Below are 17,820 nucleotides of genomic sequence, written 5' to 3'. Positions count from 1 at the left end.
AGCTTTCGGTAATTGGTTGATTCCTCTGCTAGTAGGAGGTAAAGATATAATTTACCCGCGAATAAACAACTTAAGTTATTGACTATCTCCTAATGCACTATATTTACTAATACTGTCCTTTAGAACGGATAAAGGAGTTGGTGCTGGATGAACTATTTACCCCCCTTTATCTGTGTACCCCTATCATAGGGGCCCTAGGATGGATGTTCTTATTGTGTCACTACATCTAGCTGGGCTCAGCTCTCTAGTGGGGGCTATTAACTTTGCTAGGACCAATAAAAATATGCCAGTGTTAGAAATGAAAGGAGAACGAGCGGAGCTTTATGTTTTAAGGATTAGAGTTACTGCAGTTCTTTTAATTATTTCAATTCCGGTTCTAGGAGGGGGCATCACAATAATCTTGTTTGACCGAAACTTTAACACAACTTTTTTCGATCCCGCAGGAGGGGGGGACCCCGTTTTGTTCCAACATTTGTTTTGATTTTTTGGGCATCCGGAAGTGTATATTCTTATTCTACCTGCCTTTGGTGTGATATCAAAAGTAATTATGCATTGCTCTGGAAAAGAAGCGGTTTTTGGTCTAATTGGGATAGTATACGCAATAATCGGAATTGGAGGGTTAGGGTGTATGGTGTGGGCTCACCACATGTTTACCGTAGGTCTTAATGTTGATACTCGAGGCTATTTTTCTACCGCAACTATAGTAATCGCTGTTCCAACAGGGGTGAAAGTATTCAGATGACTGGCAACTATAGCAGGAAGAAAATTCAAAATAAAGCCTGCCGCCTACTGAAGTACTGGGTTTCTGTTTTTATTCACCGTGGGAGGGCTAACAGGGGTCTTACTGTCTAGGGCTTCTATGGATGTGTCTCTACACGACACATATTATGTGGTGGCTCATTTCCATTATGTGCTAAGAATAGGGGCGGTGTTTGGGGTGTTCTGTGGTCTTAACCATTGGTTGCCAAATTTTGTTGGAGTATGCTTTAATAAGAAATGGAGGAAAGCCCATTTTATAGCAATATTTTTGGGGTAAATACTACCTTCTTTCCTCAGCATTTCTTAGGCCTAAGAGGAATGCCTCGACGGTATATAGACTACGCTGATATTTATGCTCACTGACATTGGGTGTCTTCTTATGGGTCCGCTGTGTCTTTTGGGTCTCTAATATATTTTAAGTTCCTTCTATGAGAGGCTCTAGTAAGCCAGCGAGGGGTTGTATTTAGTGGGGGTTTATGTGGTGAAATAGACTGAGCAGGTACCCGAGACCTTTATCCAGGAAGGAAGCATGTTTATAGCCAATTGCCATTTGTGTGAACTAACCCTTATAACACGTGTATCACTTATATTTATAAGAAATCGCGTAATCAATAATTTAAAGTCATGTTAATAGATGTTTTTTCTAGATTTGATGCTCACAGCTATAACTTAATTTGGTTGTCTATGCCGTTATGGTTGCTGTCTTCTATAGTGCCAATAACCGTGCTATTTAGAGACGTGTACACTAAGGGTAGAAGTACGAGCTCTTTTCGGAGTTTGGTGCTATCCTTTACTTATTCGATGATTCGATTGAACGGAAAGGGACTAAAGCTATCTGGGTTTCCTCTAGTAATAAGGGGTCTGTTCATGATAATTCTGATACTAAATCTGTCTGGAAACTTTCCATTCTTTTTCCCTGTAAGAGGGCAGTTTGTGTTCGGGTTCTCCTTTGCTTTGTCTATTTGAACTTGTTTAGTTTTATCTAGTCTTTTATGCAGATTTGAGCAGGGGTTGATGAGTCTCGTTCCAACAGGTTGCCCGTTAATCCTTGTGCCTTTTATAGTAGTGGTTGAGCTAATTAGTGGCATACTTCGCCCTTTAACATTAGTTTTACGTCTGACACTAAATCTGGGAGCTGGTAAAGTAATTCTAACTATATGCAGGAGAGAGTTAGTAGTTAGCTGGTTAAATAGCAGAAGGCTGCTTACAGGAGTCTGGGGGTATTAAAGGGTTAATAATGGGCGGAGGTGTTTTTGGAGCCGCTGAAGTTGCAATCGCGTGTATTCAGTGTTATATTTTTTGTGTCTTATTGTGTCTCTATACGGAGGATCATAGAAGGTAGGTAGTTTTAAAAGCTTTGCTGAAGCGACGGCCTTGTAAGTCGTAGAAAACTATGTGTTTTAAAGCTATGATTTGAATAAAATTCCTAGGAGTTTTCTTAATAAGTATAGGCTGTTTTGTAATCTTCCGTATAAACAAACACCTTTTGTGTTTATTTGTAGGGCTTGAAATAATAAGACTAGGCTTATTGTTTGTAACCCATGTGTTTCTAATAAATCAGTTTTGGTTAATTTTACTAATTCTATGTTTAGCTGTTTGCGAAGCCAGAATTTGCTTGGCCCTTCTGGTTATGGTGATGCGACTATGCGGAGACGATTTGATGTCAAGGTTACTAAGAGATGGCTCGTAAAAATAGTATCATACAATTAAAAAGTAACTTAGGGTTACTTTTACTGATTCTGATTGGATACTTATTTATTCTTAGAGGGAGGACCTTTGGAAAAGCTTATTTATTGGAAGTTACTGTTTGAGAGAGTAATTGTCTCTCATTTAGCTTCAGAGTTCTACTAGATAGCGTAAGAATAGTCTTTGTTGGGACGGTTTTGGTAATTAGAGGAAGTGTAGCAACCTACTGCAAGTGGTATATAGCTGGAGAGCCATACTACAAGCGGTTTATGGGATTAGTATGGTTGTTTGTGCTGTCTATAGTGTTTATAATCTTAGTTCCTAATTTAGTAATACTTTTAATTGGTTGAGACGGGCTAGGGCTCACCTCATTCCTATTAGTGGCTTATTACCAGAACAATAAGAGGTTATCTGCGGCTATGTTGACAGCTTTGACTAATCGAATTGGGGATGTTTTTGTACTTTTTAGAGTTTCTATTTTTTTAAGAGAAGGGGGGTGGTTAATTTATATATACCACCCAGTGCAGACATGGGTTAATTTAGGGTTTGTGGTAGTTCTTGCAGGTATAACTAAAAGCGCACAAATGCCGTTTTGCGCATGGCTACCTGCTGCCATGGCGGCACCCACACCGGTCTCCTCTTTGGTGCATTCTTCGACATTGGTGACAGCTGGGGTTTATTTGATTCTTCGCTCTTTTTATATTATCAGAGCTAATCCCTTTGTGACTCAAATACTTATAGTCTTAAGACTATTTACTCTAATATTAGCGGGGTCAAGGGCTGTGTTTGCGTTTGACCTAAAAAGGTAATCGCACTCTCGACTTTGAGGCAGTTAAGGTTAATAATATTCTCGATTTCAATCCTTCTTCCGTCTGTAGCTTTTTTTCATTTAGTAACCCATGCGGTATTTAAAGCTTTGTTGTTTCTAGGCGCAGGGGGTGTTATTCATAGAAACCAAAGAATCCAAGATATCCGGGGGTTAAGAAGCTTGTGGCAAGGATTACCGGTAAGAATGGGTGCAATAACGGTTGCAATTGTGTCCTTGAGAGGGGCCCCGTTTATAAGAGGGTTTTTCTCTAAAGACCTAATAATTGAGCTAAGAATGATAGACAGAAGAATAACTTATGGGTGCTATTTATTAGAGCTAACAGGTTTAATCTTCACTTCTTTTTATAGGGCACGGATTGTATTTAGAGTAATACTTGGGTCTAATTACGTTAATAGCAGAAGTTTGCGGATTAATGAGCACTTAAATATACAAACTCCTTTTCTTAGCCTGTATATTGGGGCTATTATCTTAGGAGGGGTATTAGGGAGGAAAATAGAGAGGTTTGGGTTTGTAGTAGTTCTTGAGAAATATGAGAGAGTCAGAGTATTTCTTATTCCCTTTGTAGGGTTAATTTTGTGATGAGGAGTGCTTAGAAAATTAGGGTCTAAGCCTTGGTCGTCAGCCAAACTATTAAGATTCTTTTTGAGAATGTGGCTCATAGAGAGGCTAACCTCCCACCCCAGAAAAATGGCCTTCTTTAAGGGGTCCAGGATGGTAGCTCAAAGTCTGGATCAAGGTTGACTAGAGCTATTGGGCCCTCAAGGTGCCCATAAGGGACTAGGTCAACTCAGCTGTTTGAATGAAATTGTTCAGAAAAATTATTTTACCTACCAGCTGGTAGTATGAGGGCTGGTGGTAGCGGGGGGCGTAAGCTTAATTATGTTTATATAATGAGAGTTATAGTCATATGTGTAATTTTGATGGCTGTGTTTTCGATTGTCTTAATTGCCAAGCAACCTATTTCTTTAGGGCTAGTGCTATTGAGGGGGTCTATAATTGCATGTGTGGAGGTTGCACTGGAGGTTAGAAGGTTGTTAGGGTTCTTATTGTTCCTAACTTACGTTAGGGGTGTAATAGTCCTGTTCTTGTATGTTTTAAGGATCTACCCCAATGAAGTGTATCGTTTTAATCTAGAGTTTATGGTTCTCGTCAGAAGGTGTTGTGCCAGAGCGGTCCTTATGGGTCTTATGAATTACGAGTACAGAGAAATTAGCGGGTCTTTGTTTCTAAGTTTCATGGCTGAAAGAAGCGGGTTAAGGTTATATATCCTAATAGCTGGTGTGTTACTGTTTGTAATATTAGTGGTGTCGTATTTGTGCATAAAAACCATGGTGCCTTTACGAAGAGTAAAATAAACCTAAAATAGAAGATACAGTAGCTTAATTAAAGCGTCTCATTGAAAATGAGGAAGATGGATACTTTAGTACCTTGTGTCAAATCTGTAGGAGGGTTTGATTATGGCCCTAAATTTATGGGCAAAATGCTTCTCATGATTCTAAATGCGGGCTTGAACAAATTAAGTGCAAGTTCAACATCAGTGGGAAAATTGGTTAATAAAGGAAACTTTAACCCAGCTTTTTGACAAATTCGGGGTCAATTGATGAATGCCAGCAGCCGCGGTTAGATTCAGTTCGAATATAAATTTAAGCGGATTGGTTAGAGTCAATGTTGTGTTATAAAACTATAAAAAAACTATAGGTGCAGTGTAATGTTAACGGTTTTTTGTGGTTATATTCCTAAAGTTTTAGTGAGCTTCTAACGAATCTATGAAGTGAAACCAGGATTAGATACCCTGTTATCCATAGTTTAAAACAAAAGTTCCTCTTAACTAAACATTTGGTTGTCAAAGAGAAATAAATAGGCGGTGTCTGAGATAGAAAACAGGGGATCCTGGGTGTTAAAGGATAACCCACCTACATTTGAGCCTTGTCTTATTAGTGCGTGTGTATGGTTGTTTACTCTAATATGGTGAGTGTCCGGGTAAAATTTTTGGTTATTACTGAAGCTAACTCTTATTTTACTTGCTGAGTTCGGTAAGGTAAGTTACTTTTAGTTAGGTGCAGCTACTAGAATTGGCTATATGCCCATGTAGCACAACTTCAAAAATAATTCAGATTGACATGCAGCTTATGACAAGGTTAATCTGGGATACAGATGTAACTTAAGCAATAATTCAAAGATTGAGCTACTAAAAGGTAGCTCAACTAAGTAGACAAATAAGATAAGAAAACTTGCCTTTGAAGAAGGACTTGTAAGTAAGGGTTAAAAATAAAATTACCCTGAATACAATCAGATGAGTACTAATCGCCCGTCGCTCGCGGGGAAACCTGTGAAAAGTCGTAACAAGGTAGCAGTAACGGAAGTTGCTGCTAGGCTATAATATGCATATATAGTAAATAATATTATATTTGCCTTCCAAGCAAAAGTTCTAATGAAATTAGTGTATGCTGGCCAAATAGTTTAAGCTAAAACGTTGAGCTGTTAATTCAAAATCGCAGTAATTTGCTTTGGCTTGCTTAAGTAGTTTAGGGAAAACATAAGATTTTCATTCTTAAGTCAGATAGTATTTCTCTTAAGTTGTGCTTAGTAGTTAATGTTAATATAACTGAGAACTGCAAATTCTCCATAGTCTAGTTAGGCCTAAGCTTAGTGCCACGTGGGGGATGATCCAGTTGCTTTGATGAAGCAAAGTTCAAAAGTAGTTTTTTGGCACTTAGAACTTCGAAGCGTTATAAAGAAAAATTGTAGTAAGTAGGGCTTTGATTCCTAAAGAAAAAGTTAATCTTCTTCTTCATAAATAAGTTAAAAGTAGTTAATATATAACTTAGAATTGTCAGTTCTAGATTCCTCTTACTGAGGCTTTTTATAATTTATCTTTTTAAAGAGACGTGCATAATTGTTTTGTGAAAAGTGCACTTGAATTAAAATAGTATAAATAAATTTTAGTACCTTTTGCATAAGGGTTTTTCAAGACAAGTTTAAGAATTTAATTTTCCCGAATAAAAGAGAGTTATTTTTTTGAGTTAAGAAATCGTGGCAGAGATTTAATTAAACTAAAGAATAGCGGCTAGATACTATTCGCGCTTTTAGATATCTGGTTGGCTTAAAAAGATGTGTAAGCATTTTCCTTAACTATTTAAGGGGTAAAATTTTTTGGGTTAAGCTGAAAAATACTAAAATTGATGTTAAAAAAAAATTGGGTTTCTATAGGCTTTAAACTGGCTATTAGATATTAGTGTATTTTAACTAAAACCAGATGGGGAAAAAAGATTAATTGGGTTATTCATTTACTTTAAAATAAGCCTATGGTTGTAGGACCAGTGACTATGATAAAAACGAGTAAAAATATTATTTATTTGGTATTACTATTTTGTTTTACCTTAAAAAACTAAAGGCTAAATAAAAGTTTTAAACGAATTCGGCAAACTAAACTTCTCGACTGTTTAACAAAAACATTTCCTTTTGATGTAAGTAAAAGGTAGTCCCCCTGCCCAGTGCAACTAGAGTAATGTTTGTTGTAAACGGCGGCGTTAACGTGAGCGTCCCTAAGGTAGCGCGATAAATTTGCCTTTCAATTGAAGGATGGTATGAAAGGGTTAACGAAGAAGGTGCTGTGTCTGAAAATTTAATTTAAACTAACTTTAAGGTGAAGAGGCCTTTATGTAAAAGAAGGACGACAAGACCCTATGAAGCTTTATCTTAATTGGAGTTTTTGGCTCTTATACGATTTTGATGGGAGATCAGTGAAAATAAGTCTTTCACTATTATATAAATCTAACTCGTATTTCCTAACTTTATATGTGTGGCTAGCTACTCTAGGGATAACAGCGCAATTTCTCCCGAAAGATGGTATTGGAGGGGAAGATTGCGACCTCGATGTTGGCTTTAGATATCCTAGAGGCGTAGAAGCTTCTAATGGTGGGTCTGTTCGCCCTTTAAAATCTAACATGAGCTGAGTTCAGAACGGCGTGAGCTAGTTCAGTTTCTATCCTCTTTTAAAAATGAGCTAATTTTGTACGAAAGGACTTTTTCGCTAAAGCAACGCTTTGCCCTGGCTCTGTCATTGCTTAAATAATGCTACGCAATAAACTGATTAGTTTATAAAAAGGGTTGCCTTTTATGAAGCTGAAGGCCAATTAGTGGCGGTAGGGCGTGTCGTTGGTTCTTGTTAAAATTAGTATTGCTATTTTATTAAAAAATAGGGTTAAAACGGGTTGCAAATTAGGTAAAAAATAAAACAGTCTATTAATGCAGCCAAAAAGCAGCAATCACCCACCTAAAGAATAAAACAAGGGTTCTAAAAAGGCGGTGTGTAATGGATTTGTGCTAGTAACAGACAAAAAAAAACCAAACACTGTGGAAACCCTTAAGAATGAGGTTTTATAGTGTACCGCATTTCCTGTTACCGGCCGGTACAGTGACCGCAAGGCCTGTTCTCCCTGTCCTTTTACACGGAAACCCTGTTGCTGATGCATGTAAAAAGCCCTTAGTTAAGATAACTTATAAGTCAAAGTAAAACTTAATTTTACTTGACATTGTGTATTTTATTGAAAATCTAGTTGCGAATGCCCATACCTGTCCAAACTTGTTTTAGATTATGCTTTACAACCTGTTGTAGATAAGGTTTTGAACCCTTTACAGTGAGTAAGCATTTTTCAGAGTCATGTGAGACTTAACCTAATTAGTGGTAGAAAAAAACAAACTTAAACCTAAATTCTAAAGCTATTTGCTTCCTGTGGTTAATTGTAAACTGCAGGAGAAATGGATCTAAGGTGTTAATTTTTTTCGTTTGCCCTAATTTTGGTTGCTCATGTGATTTTTTGGGGTTTGAAAACTAGACTATCTGTATCTTAAAATCAAAAAATAAATAGAAATCAAGTCATATGAAAGTTCCCAAAGCGTAATTCATGGGTCACTTAAAGTCTAAGCAAAAAAGTAAATCAAAAATAAAATAAAATCAAAATGACACACTAATGCCTGGGGGGGCTGATCTGGAGGGGAGGAAATAGGAAAGCAGGTTAAATAGAGGTGACAAAAATGTGGTGTGCAGCAACAAAATGAAGCTAAATAAAATTGTGAAACGTAGAAGCGTGAGCTTGTAAACAAGGTTGTGAGCGTCTTAAAAAGTAAGTGTTAACAATAGTATGTAATATTAACACGCCTAAAAGGGGGTTAGGTGGGTTATAAACTTACAAAGACTACAAGTGATGAAGTTTATGTCTGGTCCTGAGGTCCCTTTTAAGTGAGTTAGTTTCGTATAAAAGGTTTTTAAGCAAAGCAATGTTCTGTCACAGATCTGAGTGCTATAGACAATATTGTATAGGGCCTTTTTATGTAAATAAACGTGGCGTTAGGCTGTTAAATGTGCTGGTTATAGGATGGTTACATAGCAATAATTACTATATTTGCCTTCTGGGCAAAAATTTTAATGAAATTAGTGTACGCTGGGTGAATAAATTAAGCTAGAATGTTGAGCTGTTAATTGAAAATCCCAGTAATTTGCTTAGGGTATAAGATTCTTATTCTCAAGCCAGATAGCCTGTCTCTTAAGTTGTGTTTAGTTGCTAATGTTAATATAACTGAGAGCTACAAATTCTTCCTAGCTTAGTTGTACGTGGGGGGATGGCCCAGTTGCTTTGATGAAGCTAAGCTCAAAAGTAGTTTATTGCTCTGAGGTGTTATAAAGAAGTATTATAGTACGTAGGACTTTGATTCCTAAAGAAAAAGTTAAAGCTTTTCTTTATAAACAATTTAAGAGGAGTTAATTAGTTTTTAGGCTCATCTCACTGAGGTTTTTTAGAATTTATCTTTCTAAAGAAATGCACACGATTGCCTCATAAAAAGCTTACTTGAAGTAAAGTGGGGCAAATAAATTTTAGTACTTCTTGCATAAGGGTAAAGCGAAGAGGCCTGTGTGTAAAAGAAGAGCAACAAGGACCCTGCGAAGCTTTATTTTAATTGAAGTTTTTGGGTTTGTTAACCCAAAAGCTTATGCATAGCTTTAAGGTCTCTTTTAAGCGAGCGAGTTTTTAGCTAAAGCAATACTTTGTGACGGATCTGTAATGACATAAATAATATTGTATAATAGGCTGATTAACTTATAAAAAGGGTTCTTTTTATGTAAATGAGTGTGTTGCTTAGTGATAGATTGTTGAATGTGTTGGGCACTAGAGAGGCTGTATGAGAGTGGCTTAGGCAGGGGTTTGCTGCAAAAAAAGGCTTACTGTTAAGGGGTGTGTGAGATGGTTTTTTTTCATATAAAAACTGAGTGTTTAGAATAGACGTTGGAGGAGGGGACTTATGTCAGGGCGGAGGGGGTGACACTGTTAGGGTGCTCCCATTACCTGAAACTATTTCAGCTGTTGGAGATGCTGTTGTGAATGGTGTCGCTGAAGTTGTTCCTGATAATCAGGAGGAAGGGGGCCCCCATGCTGAGGGTGGCTATGTTCCTTTAGAAGAACAAATAGCTGTTGTGGAGCCTGAAGTCCCAGCTAATGTCTGTCAGCCAGTCGAGCAGAGAAATGTGGTTGTAAGTGAAGAAGACAGTGTTCCTGATGTTAGTAAAGACGGGGTCAGTAGTTATTAATGCTCATAGTTAAAGTTTATTGGTGTATTAATAGTTATAATTTATTAAAATAATCCATAAGATAAGCAAAATTACAGTTAATTCGTTTATTGTTAGGCTGTTATGGTCTATTTAAAAACTGGTCAATACGGGTCTCCTTACACCTAATTAACTTGGTTTTAGTGTATGCTTGAAAGGCTACAAAGCCTTTGCGGGGAGTAAGCATTCTTCAGGACCACATGAGATTCAACCTAATTATTGGCAGAGAAAGTGGTGAATTTGACCCTTAAATTCTAAGTTACTTGGGCTCTATAGCTAATTGTAAGCTGTAGGATAATGGGGATTTGAGACGTTTATTTCCTCATTTACCCCAGCTCTGGTTGCTCATGTGGTTTTCGGTTCGAAAACGAGGCGTGTATCTTAAAAATAAAAAAATTTTTGAAGCGTAAGTTGTTGGTCGCTTTAAGTCTAATTAAAAATAAAGTAAAAATGGAGCAAAAACAAAGTTGGACACTTAACACTTTGGGTGTCTTCAGAGGTGTAAAAAGGGGGGTCCAAGCTTATGTGTACTCATAAAAAAATGCGGTGTGCGGGGGGTTTGTGCCTGTATATATAACAAAAATTCATGAGGTGGCCGAGGAAGAGGTGGTGAGCTGTAAACTCATAAACAAGGTGTAGGCCTTTCTTATGAGATGGTTGGTAACAATACTGTGAATAATATTAACACGCCTAAGAGGGTTGGTCCGTGACGAAGTACTAATAAGTTGGTGAAGATTATGAATGACAGGTTCTATGATTTGCCTTGTCCTGTAAACTTAAACGCTTGGTGAAGGTTTGGCTCTATACTAGGCTTGTGCCTAATTATCCAACTTCTAAGGGGTCTTTTATTGTCAACTCATTATACTGCTCATGAAGACATGGCATTCGATTCTGTAGTACATATTATGCGTAATGTGGAAAAAGGATGAATGTTGCGTAATATTCATGCAAATGGGTCCTCTATGTTTTTTATCTGTATTTATGCGCACATTGCTCGTGGGCTGTATTATGGGTCTTATTTAGATAAGACAGTGTGGTATTTTGGGGTGCATTTGTTTTTGTTAACTATGGCGGAGGCTTTCCTCGGTTACACTTTGCCTTGGGGGCAAATGTCATATTGGGGGGGCTACTGTTATTACTAATATACTTAGAGTGATCCCCGTAGTAGGAGAGAGTATGCTCCGCTATGTATGAGGGGGTTGGACCGTGTGTAATGCAACTCTAAAGCGGTTTTATACTTTACACTTTCTCTTACCGTTTGTGATAGTGGCGGTTGTTTTTTTACACCTGTTTTTTTTACATGAGAAAGGGAGTAATAACCCTTTGGGTATTGAAAGAGGTACTATGTGTGTGCCCTTCCACCCCTTCTATACTATTAAAGATCTTTTTGGTTATGTTTGCTTTAGGTTCTTTTTTATATATTTAGTGTGTGTGGATCCTGAGCTGTTAGGGAATCATTTAAACTATTGGCCTGCTAATCCTATAAAAACGCCAATCCATGTTCAGCCTGAGTGGTATTTTATGTTTGCTTATGCAATCCTTCGTTCAATTCCTCATAAAGCGGGGGGGGTATATGTTATGTTTTTGTCGATTGTAGTATTATACCTAATTCCTAGTCTTCACAGAGGTAAGTATCGAAGTTTATGTTTTTACCCGTTTAATCAAGTAGTGTTTTGAGTGTTGGTTGGTAGGTTTATTAGGTTAACATGGATTGGTGCTCGCCCAGTGCGGGAGCCTTATATCATTTTGCGGGCAGTGTCTTTCAGTCATTTATTTCTCTAGGTTGTTATTAAACCCTCTTTCTTTGTGGGTGTGGGACAAGCTGCTTGAATACCCTAAATTCTGTAGGAGTCGTCCTGTAGACCTGAAATGGTTTAAGTTTTTAGCTTATTTCAAGTTATTAAAATTAGTAAATCGCGAAAGTAGCGCACGTGAGTGGGCTAATAAGTGTAGAAAAATATAAATATGTCTTTTTACGGGAGTCGATATTTTGGTGATATTGTCCATGGGGAACTAGGGAAAGACCTGTTCCGGTACCATGGTTTTGTGATGATAGTAGCAGTGGCTGTGTTGGTCTTTGTTATATATATAGGATGCGTAATCCTTCTTACTAAATTTTCTTATCGCCATTTCTTGAACCGTCAACGATTAGAATTTTGATGGACTATTGTGCCAATGTTGATGTTAGTAGGGTTGTGGTTTCCTTCTATAATTAACCTATATTATATAGAAGAAGTAAAACGGCCCCGGTGAAATTTTAAGGCGATTGGGAAACAATGGTACTGATCTTACGAATTTTGTCGCAATTTAGACACTCCAAGCTCTAGAGAAAGCGCTGAAAGAATTTCGTGTTATACAATTGATTCTTACATAGAAGACCAGCAGGAGACATTTAGAAAAGGAGGGTATCGTTTGTTGGATGTTGATAACCGGATGGTGGCTCCAGCAGATGTGCAAATAACTGCTTTTGTAAGAAGGTCTGATGTGCTCCATTCGTTTGCACTCCCTAAGTTACTAATTAAAGTAGATGCCATCCCAGGTCGAATTAATCGGCTTCCTATAAAAGCTTCCCAGTGTAGAATTATTTACGGGCAGTGTTCTGAAATTTGCGGGGTTAACCATAGATTTATACCGATTGTGATTGAGTTTATTCCTGAGAAATATTTTGTCATATGGTTGGAAGCTCTTAACTAAAATAAAAAATAAGCTAAAGCTTTTAAGAAGCGTTAAACTTTTAATTTAATGAACTTGTACAATGGGCAAGTAGCTTTTAGTGATAAGGTGGTCTAATATTAGGATATAGGGCTCATGCCCCTAAGGCGCCGTGAGTAGTGGCTCTTATCTTTGTGAGAGCTGGCAGAGCTAATGCGTTTGATTTAGGATCAATTCATAAGTATATATACTTGCTTTCATGGCACAAGCTGGCAGACCTAATGCATACGATTTAAGCTCGTCTTATAAGATATACTCTTGTTTGTGTGTGAATTACAAAGCTAAGCCCAGTCTCATTATGGTTAGTGTCGAGTGTCTATTTAAGACTCTAAGGAGAGTAGCTGTTTTCTTTGGAGCCTCTATCCTATTAAGCCTTTGTCAAGTGTCAGCGGACTCTTTTACTCCCTTGGGGTCGACTAAGGCTGCACTGGTGGACTGAGTAGGCGTGGTTGTTGGTGTTATCCCTTTTGTAGGGGTGCTTCTCGCTGTGGGCTTCTATACTTTGTTGGAACGTAAAATTTTGGCTATCATTATAATCCGAAAGGGTCCATCCAAGGTGAGTTATATAGGGATCTTGCAGCCTTTTAGTGACGCAGGTAAGTTGTTATGTAAAGAGTTTATTGTGCCTACACGTGCTAACGTAGGGCCCTTCATTTTGGCTCCTGCACTAATATTAACTATCAGTTTACTTGGATGGCTTTTATACCCGTATAAGTCGGCTGAAGTGTTTTATGTTTTCGGGGTGATTCTGTTTATAGTTATTACTAGAGTCAGGGTTTACGGGGTAATAATATCCGGATGGGCTTCTAACTCTAAATACTCTTTGCTAGGTGCAGTTCGTGCGATGGCGCAAAGAATTTCTTATGAGATCCCTATAGGATTTATCTTCTTTTGTGTGGTGCTGTGCTCGGGTGTGTTTATGTTTCAAGAAATTAGGGTGTTCCAACAAAGGTCCTTTTTTTTCTTTTTTCCTTTGTGCGTAGTTATAGTTGTCTGAATGCTGTGTATGCTAGCTGAAACTAATCGGGCGCCATTTGATTTTGTGGAAGGAGAGTCGGAATTAGTGTCAGGATACAACGTGGAGTACAGCGGAGGGGGGTTTGCAGTTATATTTATTGCGGAGTACTCTAGTATTCTTCTCAGAAGGGTTATAAGGGCGGCGATATTTTTCGGGGGAAATGAAGCGTTGATCGGGGTCTTTATGATGGCTTTTGCGGTCTTCTTTGTGGTTATTCGTGCTTCTTTACCTCGTTTACGTTATGATAAGTTAATGAGTTTGTGTTGGACTGTTCTTCTATGTGTCATACTTATGGCTAGTGTGTGTGTAGTAGTTCTAGTTAGGGTGTATGTAAGATAATATAAACTAGTATAATTCATTTACACTGAATGTGTCAGATAAAGTCTGTCTTACTTATGGTTAAAAGGTTGGCAATTAGACTTATTGCATTGATTATTATAAAAAACCTAAATATGAGTGTCATTGGGTTAAGCGTTCTAACTATTCTAAGTATGGGCGCCACAAGAGTCGCGATAGGGGGGGTAGAGTTGAACGGGTTGTACACCACAGACTTTGTAATAGGGTTAATGGTTACACTAACTCTATTTGTAGCAATTCTTTCCTACCTAAGGAGGGTTAAGATCCACCGGAAAGCAAGATTTAATTTAATAATTATCAGAATCAGCCTAATTTTAGTGATAAGATTCAGGGTGAGGAGGTTCTTTCTTTTTTTTTTTTTTTTTGAAAGTGTGCTAGCCCCTCTGTTGTTATTAATTGTAGGCTGAGGCTATCAGCCAGAGCGTTTACAGGCAGGGGGGTATATAGTAATCTATACGGTGTTCGGATCTCTTTTTTTCTTATGGGGGGTAAGAGAACTCTATATTAGAGGGTTGAGGAGGAGGATAAGTTCTGTGGTAAGGCTAGTAAAAAAAAGGGGAATGAGATTGTGATGGCTATACATTCTAGGGTTTCTTATCAAGCTACCAATATATCCATTTCACCTGTGACTACCTAAGGCTCACGTAGAGGCCCCAGTAGCCGGTTCGATGCTATTGGCCGGGGTGGTACTAAAATTAGGAGGGTACGGGCTGCTTCGATTTATAATAGTTATACAAATAAGGCTTAGAAGCGTTTTTTTTGTGCTGCTACTAGTGGTGAACTTGGCAGGAGGTGTCTACGCAGGATTAGCGTGTGTACGGCAAGTGGACCTAAAATGTTTGGTAGCATATTCCTCTGTAGCGCATATGAGGCTTGTGCTATTAGGAGTGCTTAGCAACACGGTATTAGGGGTAGTGGGGGCCATTATTATTATGATCGGGCATGGGTTGTGTTCATCAGGTTTGTTCAGGTATGTGAATGCTATCTATAAGATGAGGCACTCGCGTCTGCTAGTAATAAATAAAGGGGGCTTGTTAGTCTGCCCAAGTCTAGTCTTAATGTGTTTCCTGTTAAGATCAAGCAACATAGCAGCCCCTCCTAGTCTAAACTTATTTGGGGAAATCCTCGTTTTCGGCGTGGGAGGGTGAATAAGTGGAGTGTTCCTGCTTATCCTGGGTCTGATAAGCTTTATTAGGGCATGTTTTAGACTATACCTATATGGAAGTTGTTGTCACGGGAAGGGGGTGTCACACAGGGAGTCCTTAAACTTGAGAAGAGTTTGTGATGTTTTTGTTCTGGCGGCTCATTGGATACCGCTGAACTTTATGTTTATGTTTATACCCTAAACAATGAATCGTAATCCTTATTCTCGTTACTATGTACCAGGTCCAAGTCCGTGGCCCTTTTTTGTGGCTATCTCGGCAAACGGAATAGCGGTAGGGTTAATTTTGTGACTGCATCGAACTCCCAGATTTCTATTAATAGGAATGAGGTTGGGGTGTATACTATTGAGAACTTTTAGATGATGGCGAGACTTAATTCGTGAGGGAGATATTGGGTTTCATACTCGCTTCGTAATCAAGAGATTTCGTGATGGAGTTGCCCTTTTTATTCTGTCTGAAGTAATGTTCTTCTTTTCTTTTTTTTGGACTTTCTTCCATAATGCCTTAAGACCCTCGTGTGAACTAGGGATGCGATGACCCCCTCCAGGGATCCGCACGCCAAACCCGTCGTCGACAAGGCTGTTCGAGACAGGTCTTTTAATTAGGAGGGGGTTATTCGTAACTCAAGCCCATAAGAGAATGCGTTTGAAGGATTATGATGTTGGGCCATTTATTGGCCTAGTGGTAACAATTTTATGTGGGACTGTGTTCTTCCTAGTGCAACTTCGAGAATACTACTGAAACTCATACACTATTGCAGATAGGGTGTATGGAAGAGTGTTTTATTTACTAACTGGGTTTCATGGAATGCACGTAGTTGTGGGGACTCTTTGACTAATGGTGAGGTTAGTCCGACTATGGCGTGGGGAGTTTTCCAGTCAACGGCACTTTGGTTTTGAGGCTTGCATTTGGTACTGACACTTCGTAGATGTGGTATGGGTAGCATTATGATGTTTAGTATATGTGTGGTTTGGAGGATGGTTATACATGTGGTGGTTCAAAATATGAGACGGGGACGTCTATACGTTTAAGTACCCAGACGCAAAGCCTTCGTGGTATGCGTACATTCAAGAAGAGCATGCTCCGTCCTGATATAAGATTCCTGACCATTTAAAAGGTTAAAAATAGGAGTCATACAGACTAGTTAAACAGTTTTGATTTGAAATCAAGTACCAAAGCGATTCCAAGCGCTTACTAGTCTGAGTAAAGTAGTCTAATTAAGGACAGAAGACCTATGATTTTCAAGTGTTATAAGTAACCTTTACTTGAAATGGTAAGCTTTGTGGTAAGACCTATAAAATTAGTGAGATTAGGGGTAATATTGATCGGGACAATTCTTAGGGTTAGAAGAGAAGAGATAGTAGGGGTGTGACTCGGTTTAGAGCTAAATCTGTATGGATTTCTTGTAATTATAAACCCTGATGGTCACTATAGTCCTGAGCCCTGTGTAAAATATTTTGTGGTACAAAGAACGGGGTCAATTCTGATACTAGTGGGTTTTGTAACCTTGATAGAGCAGCACGTAGTGAGAGGGCTGGTGATAAGGGGGGCGGGTACAGTGTTAAAATCTGGCGTTTTCCCGCTACATTCGTGGGTCCCTTCAATTATTAAGAACAGCAGATGGTTAGCAAGAGGGTTAATATTAACTTGGCAAAAAGTCGCCCCCCTTGTCTTTTTATCAATAATTATACCCTCTAAGGGGTTGTGAGTAGTAATTGTATTGATAGCTGGAATTGGGGCAGTAGGGGGCCTTAACCAGAATTCAGTACGAGTAATAAGCGCGTACTCGTCGTTTGTGCATACATCATGAATGCTGTTAGGGCTCACATGGTCAAGAGTAGTCTTTGTAGGGTATTTTGCAGTTTACTCGCTGTCGGTAGGGCTGTTTTTTTATGGGTGCTCAATAATAAACAAAACAAGAATGGGCGGTCAGATTAGTAGAGCCGCGAGGGGTATAGGGTTACTGATACTGATGGGGATGCCTCCTTTCCTTGGCTTTCTAGCGAAAGTATTGGTGTTTCTAATGAGAGGAAGGGCTGTAATCGTGGCTTGTATTATAGGTTCAGTAATCAGGCTAAAATTCTACATTGACTTTTTTTATAGGATAGTAATAAAAAGGTTAGTAGACAAAAACAAAGCAGAATTCAAGATTATGTGGAGGATAGTGATCGGGGCTAACCTAGCAGGGGGGGCATTGATCTTGGTGAGATTTATTTAGAAACTGCTTTTAGGCCAGGGGCGTTTTGATTTCGGCTCAAAAAGAGTGGGTAAAACCACAAAAGTATGATAAAAAGGTAATTTAAAATAAAATATTTTGTTTCAAACATAACTATAGGTAGTTGTTACCTCCTTTTTGTAGAATGGTACTTTAAAAAAAAGGATTGGTTTGCATCTAATTATTAAGCCTAGGTTTTCATTCTTAAGTGAGGAAGTTAATTAACATAATAGGGCTGCTAACTTTGTTATAAATGGCTTGTACCATTTTTCCTTATAAAAAAGTAGTTTAATTTAAGAACGATAGGTTGTGGGGCTATTAGTGGTGTCAACCCTTTTTTAGCTAGATATAGTTTAAAATAAAATATTGGCTTTGGGAGCTAAAGACACTTCCATAAGTTTTCTAGAAGAATGGTTATGGGGTTAAGAGTTGCGTTTGTCTGCATTGTGTCTTTTTTGTTTAACGGGGTTATTTATG

The 17,820-nt window shown here is 38.4% G+C and overlaps 2 protein-coding genes and 1 pseudogene across 2 annotated transcripts; all 3 read left to right on the top strand.

Annotated features, from left to right (window-relative positions):
• Positions 1-14,633: 14,633 nt before the first annotated feature.
• On the top strand, positions 14,634-15,311 carry LOC134703117 (NADH-ubiquinone oxidoreductase chain 4-like; annotated as a pseudogene).
• A 3-nt stretch (positions 15,312-15,314) lies between these two features.
• Positions 15,315-16,250, top strand: LOC134703116 (cytochrome c oxidase subunit 3-like). Its single transcript, XM_063563456.1, is given in 1 exon segment — positions 15,315-16,250. A coding segment is annotated over 1 exon segment (936 nt).
• Positions 16,251-16,355: 105 nt separating this feature from the next.
• On the top strand, positions 16,356-17,346 carry LOC134703118 (NADH-ubiquinone oxidoreductase chain 2-like). The gene is given in 1 exon segment (XM_063563457.1): positions 16,356-17,346. A coding segment is annotated over 1 exon segment (948 nt). The 5' UTR covers positions 16,356-16,398.
• Positions 17,347-17,820: the final 474 nt, after the last annotated feature.

Source organism: Mytilus trossulus, unplaced genomic scaffold, assembly GCF_036588685.1.
Source record: "Mytilus trossulus isolate FHL-02 unplaced genomic scaffold, PNRI_Mtr1.1.1.hap1 h1tg000885l__unscaffolded, whole genome shotgun sequence".
NCBI lineage: Eukaryota > Metazoa > Mollusca > Bivalvia > Mytilida > Mytilidae > Mytilus > Mytilus trossulus.
Note: the sequence above shows the minus strand (reverse complement) of the source record. Positions and strands in the feature narration are given on the sequence as shown.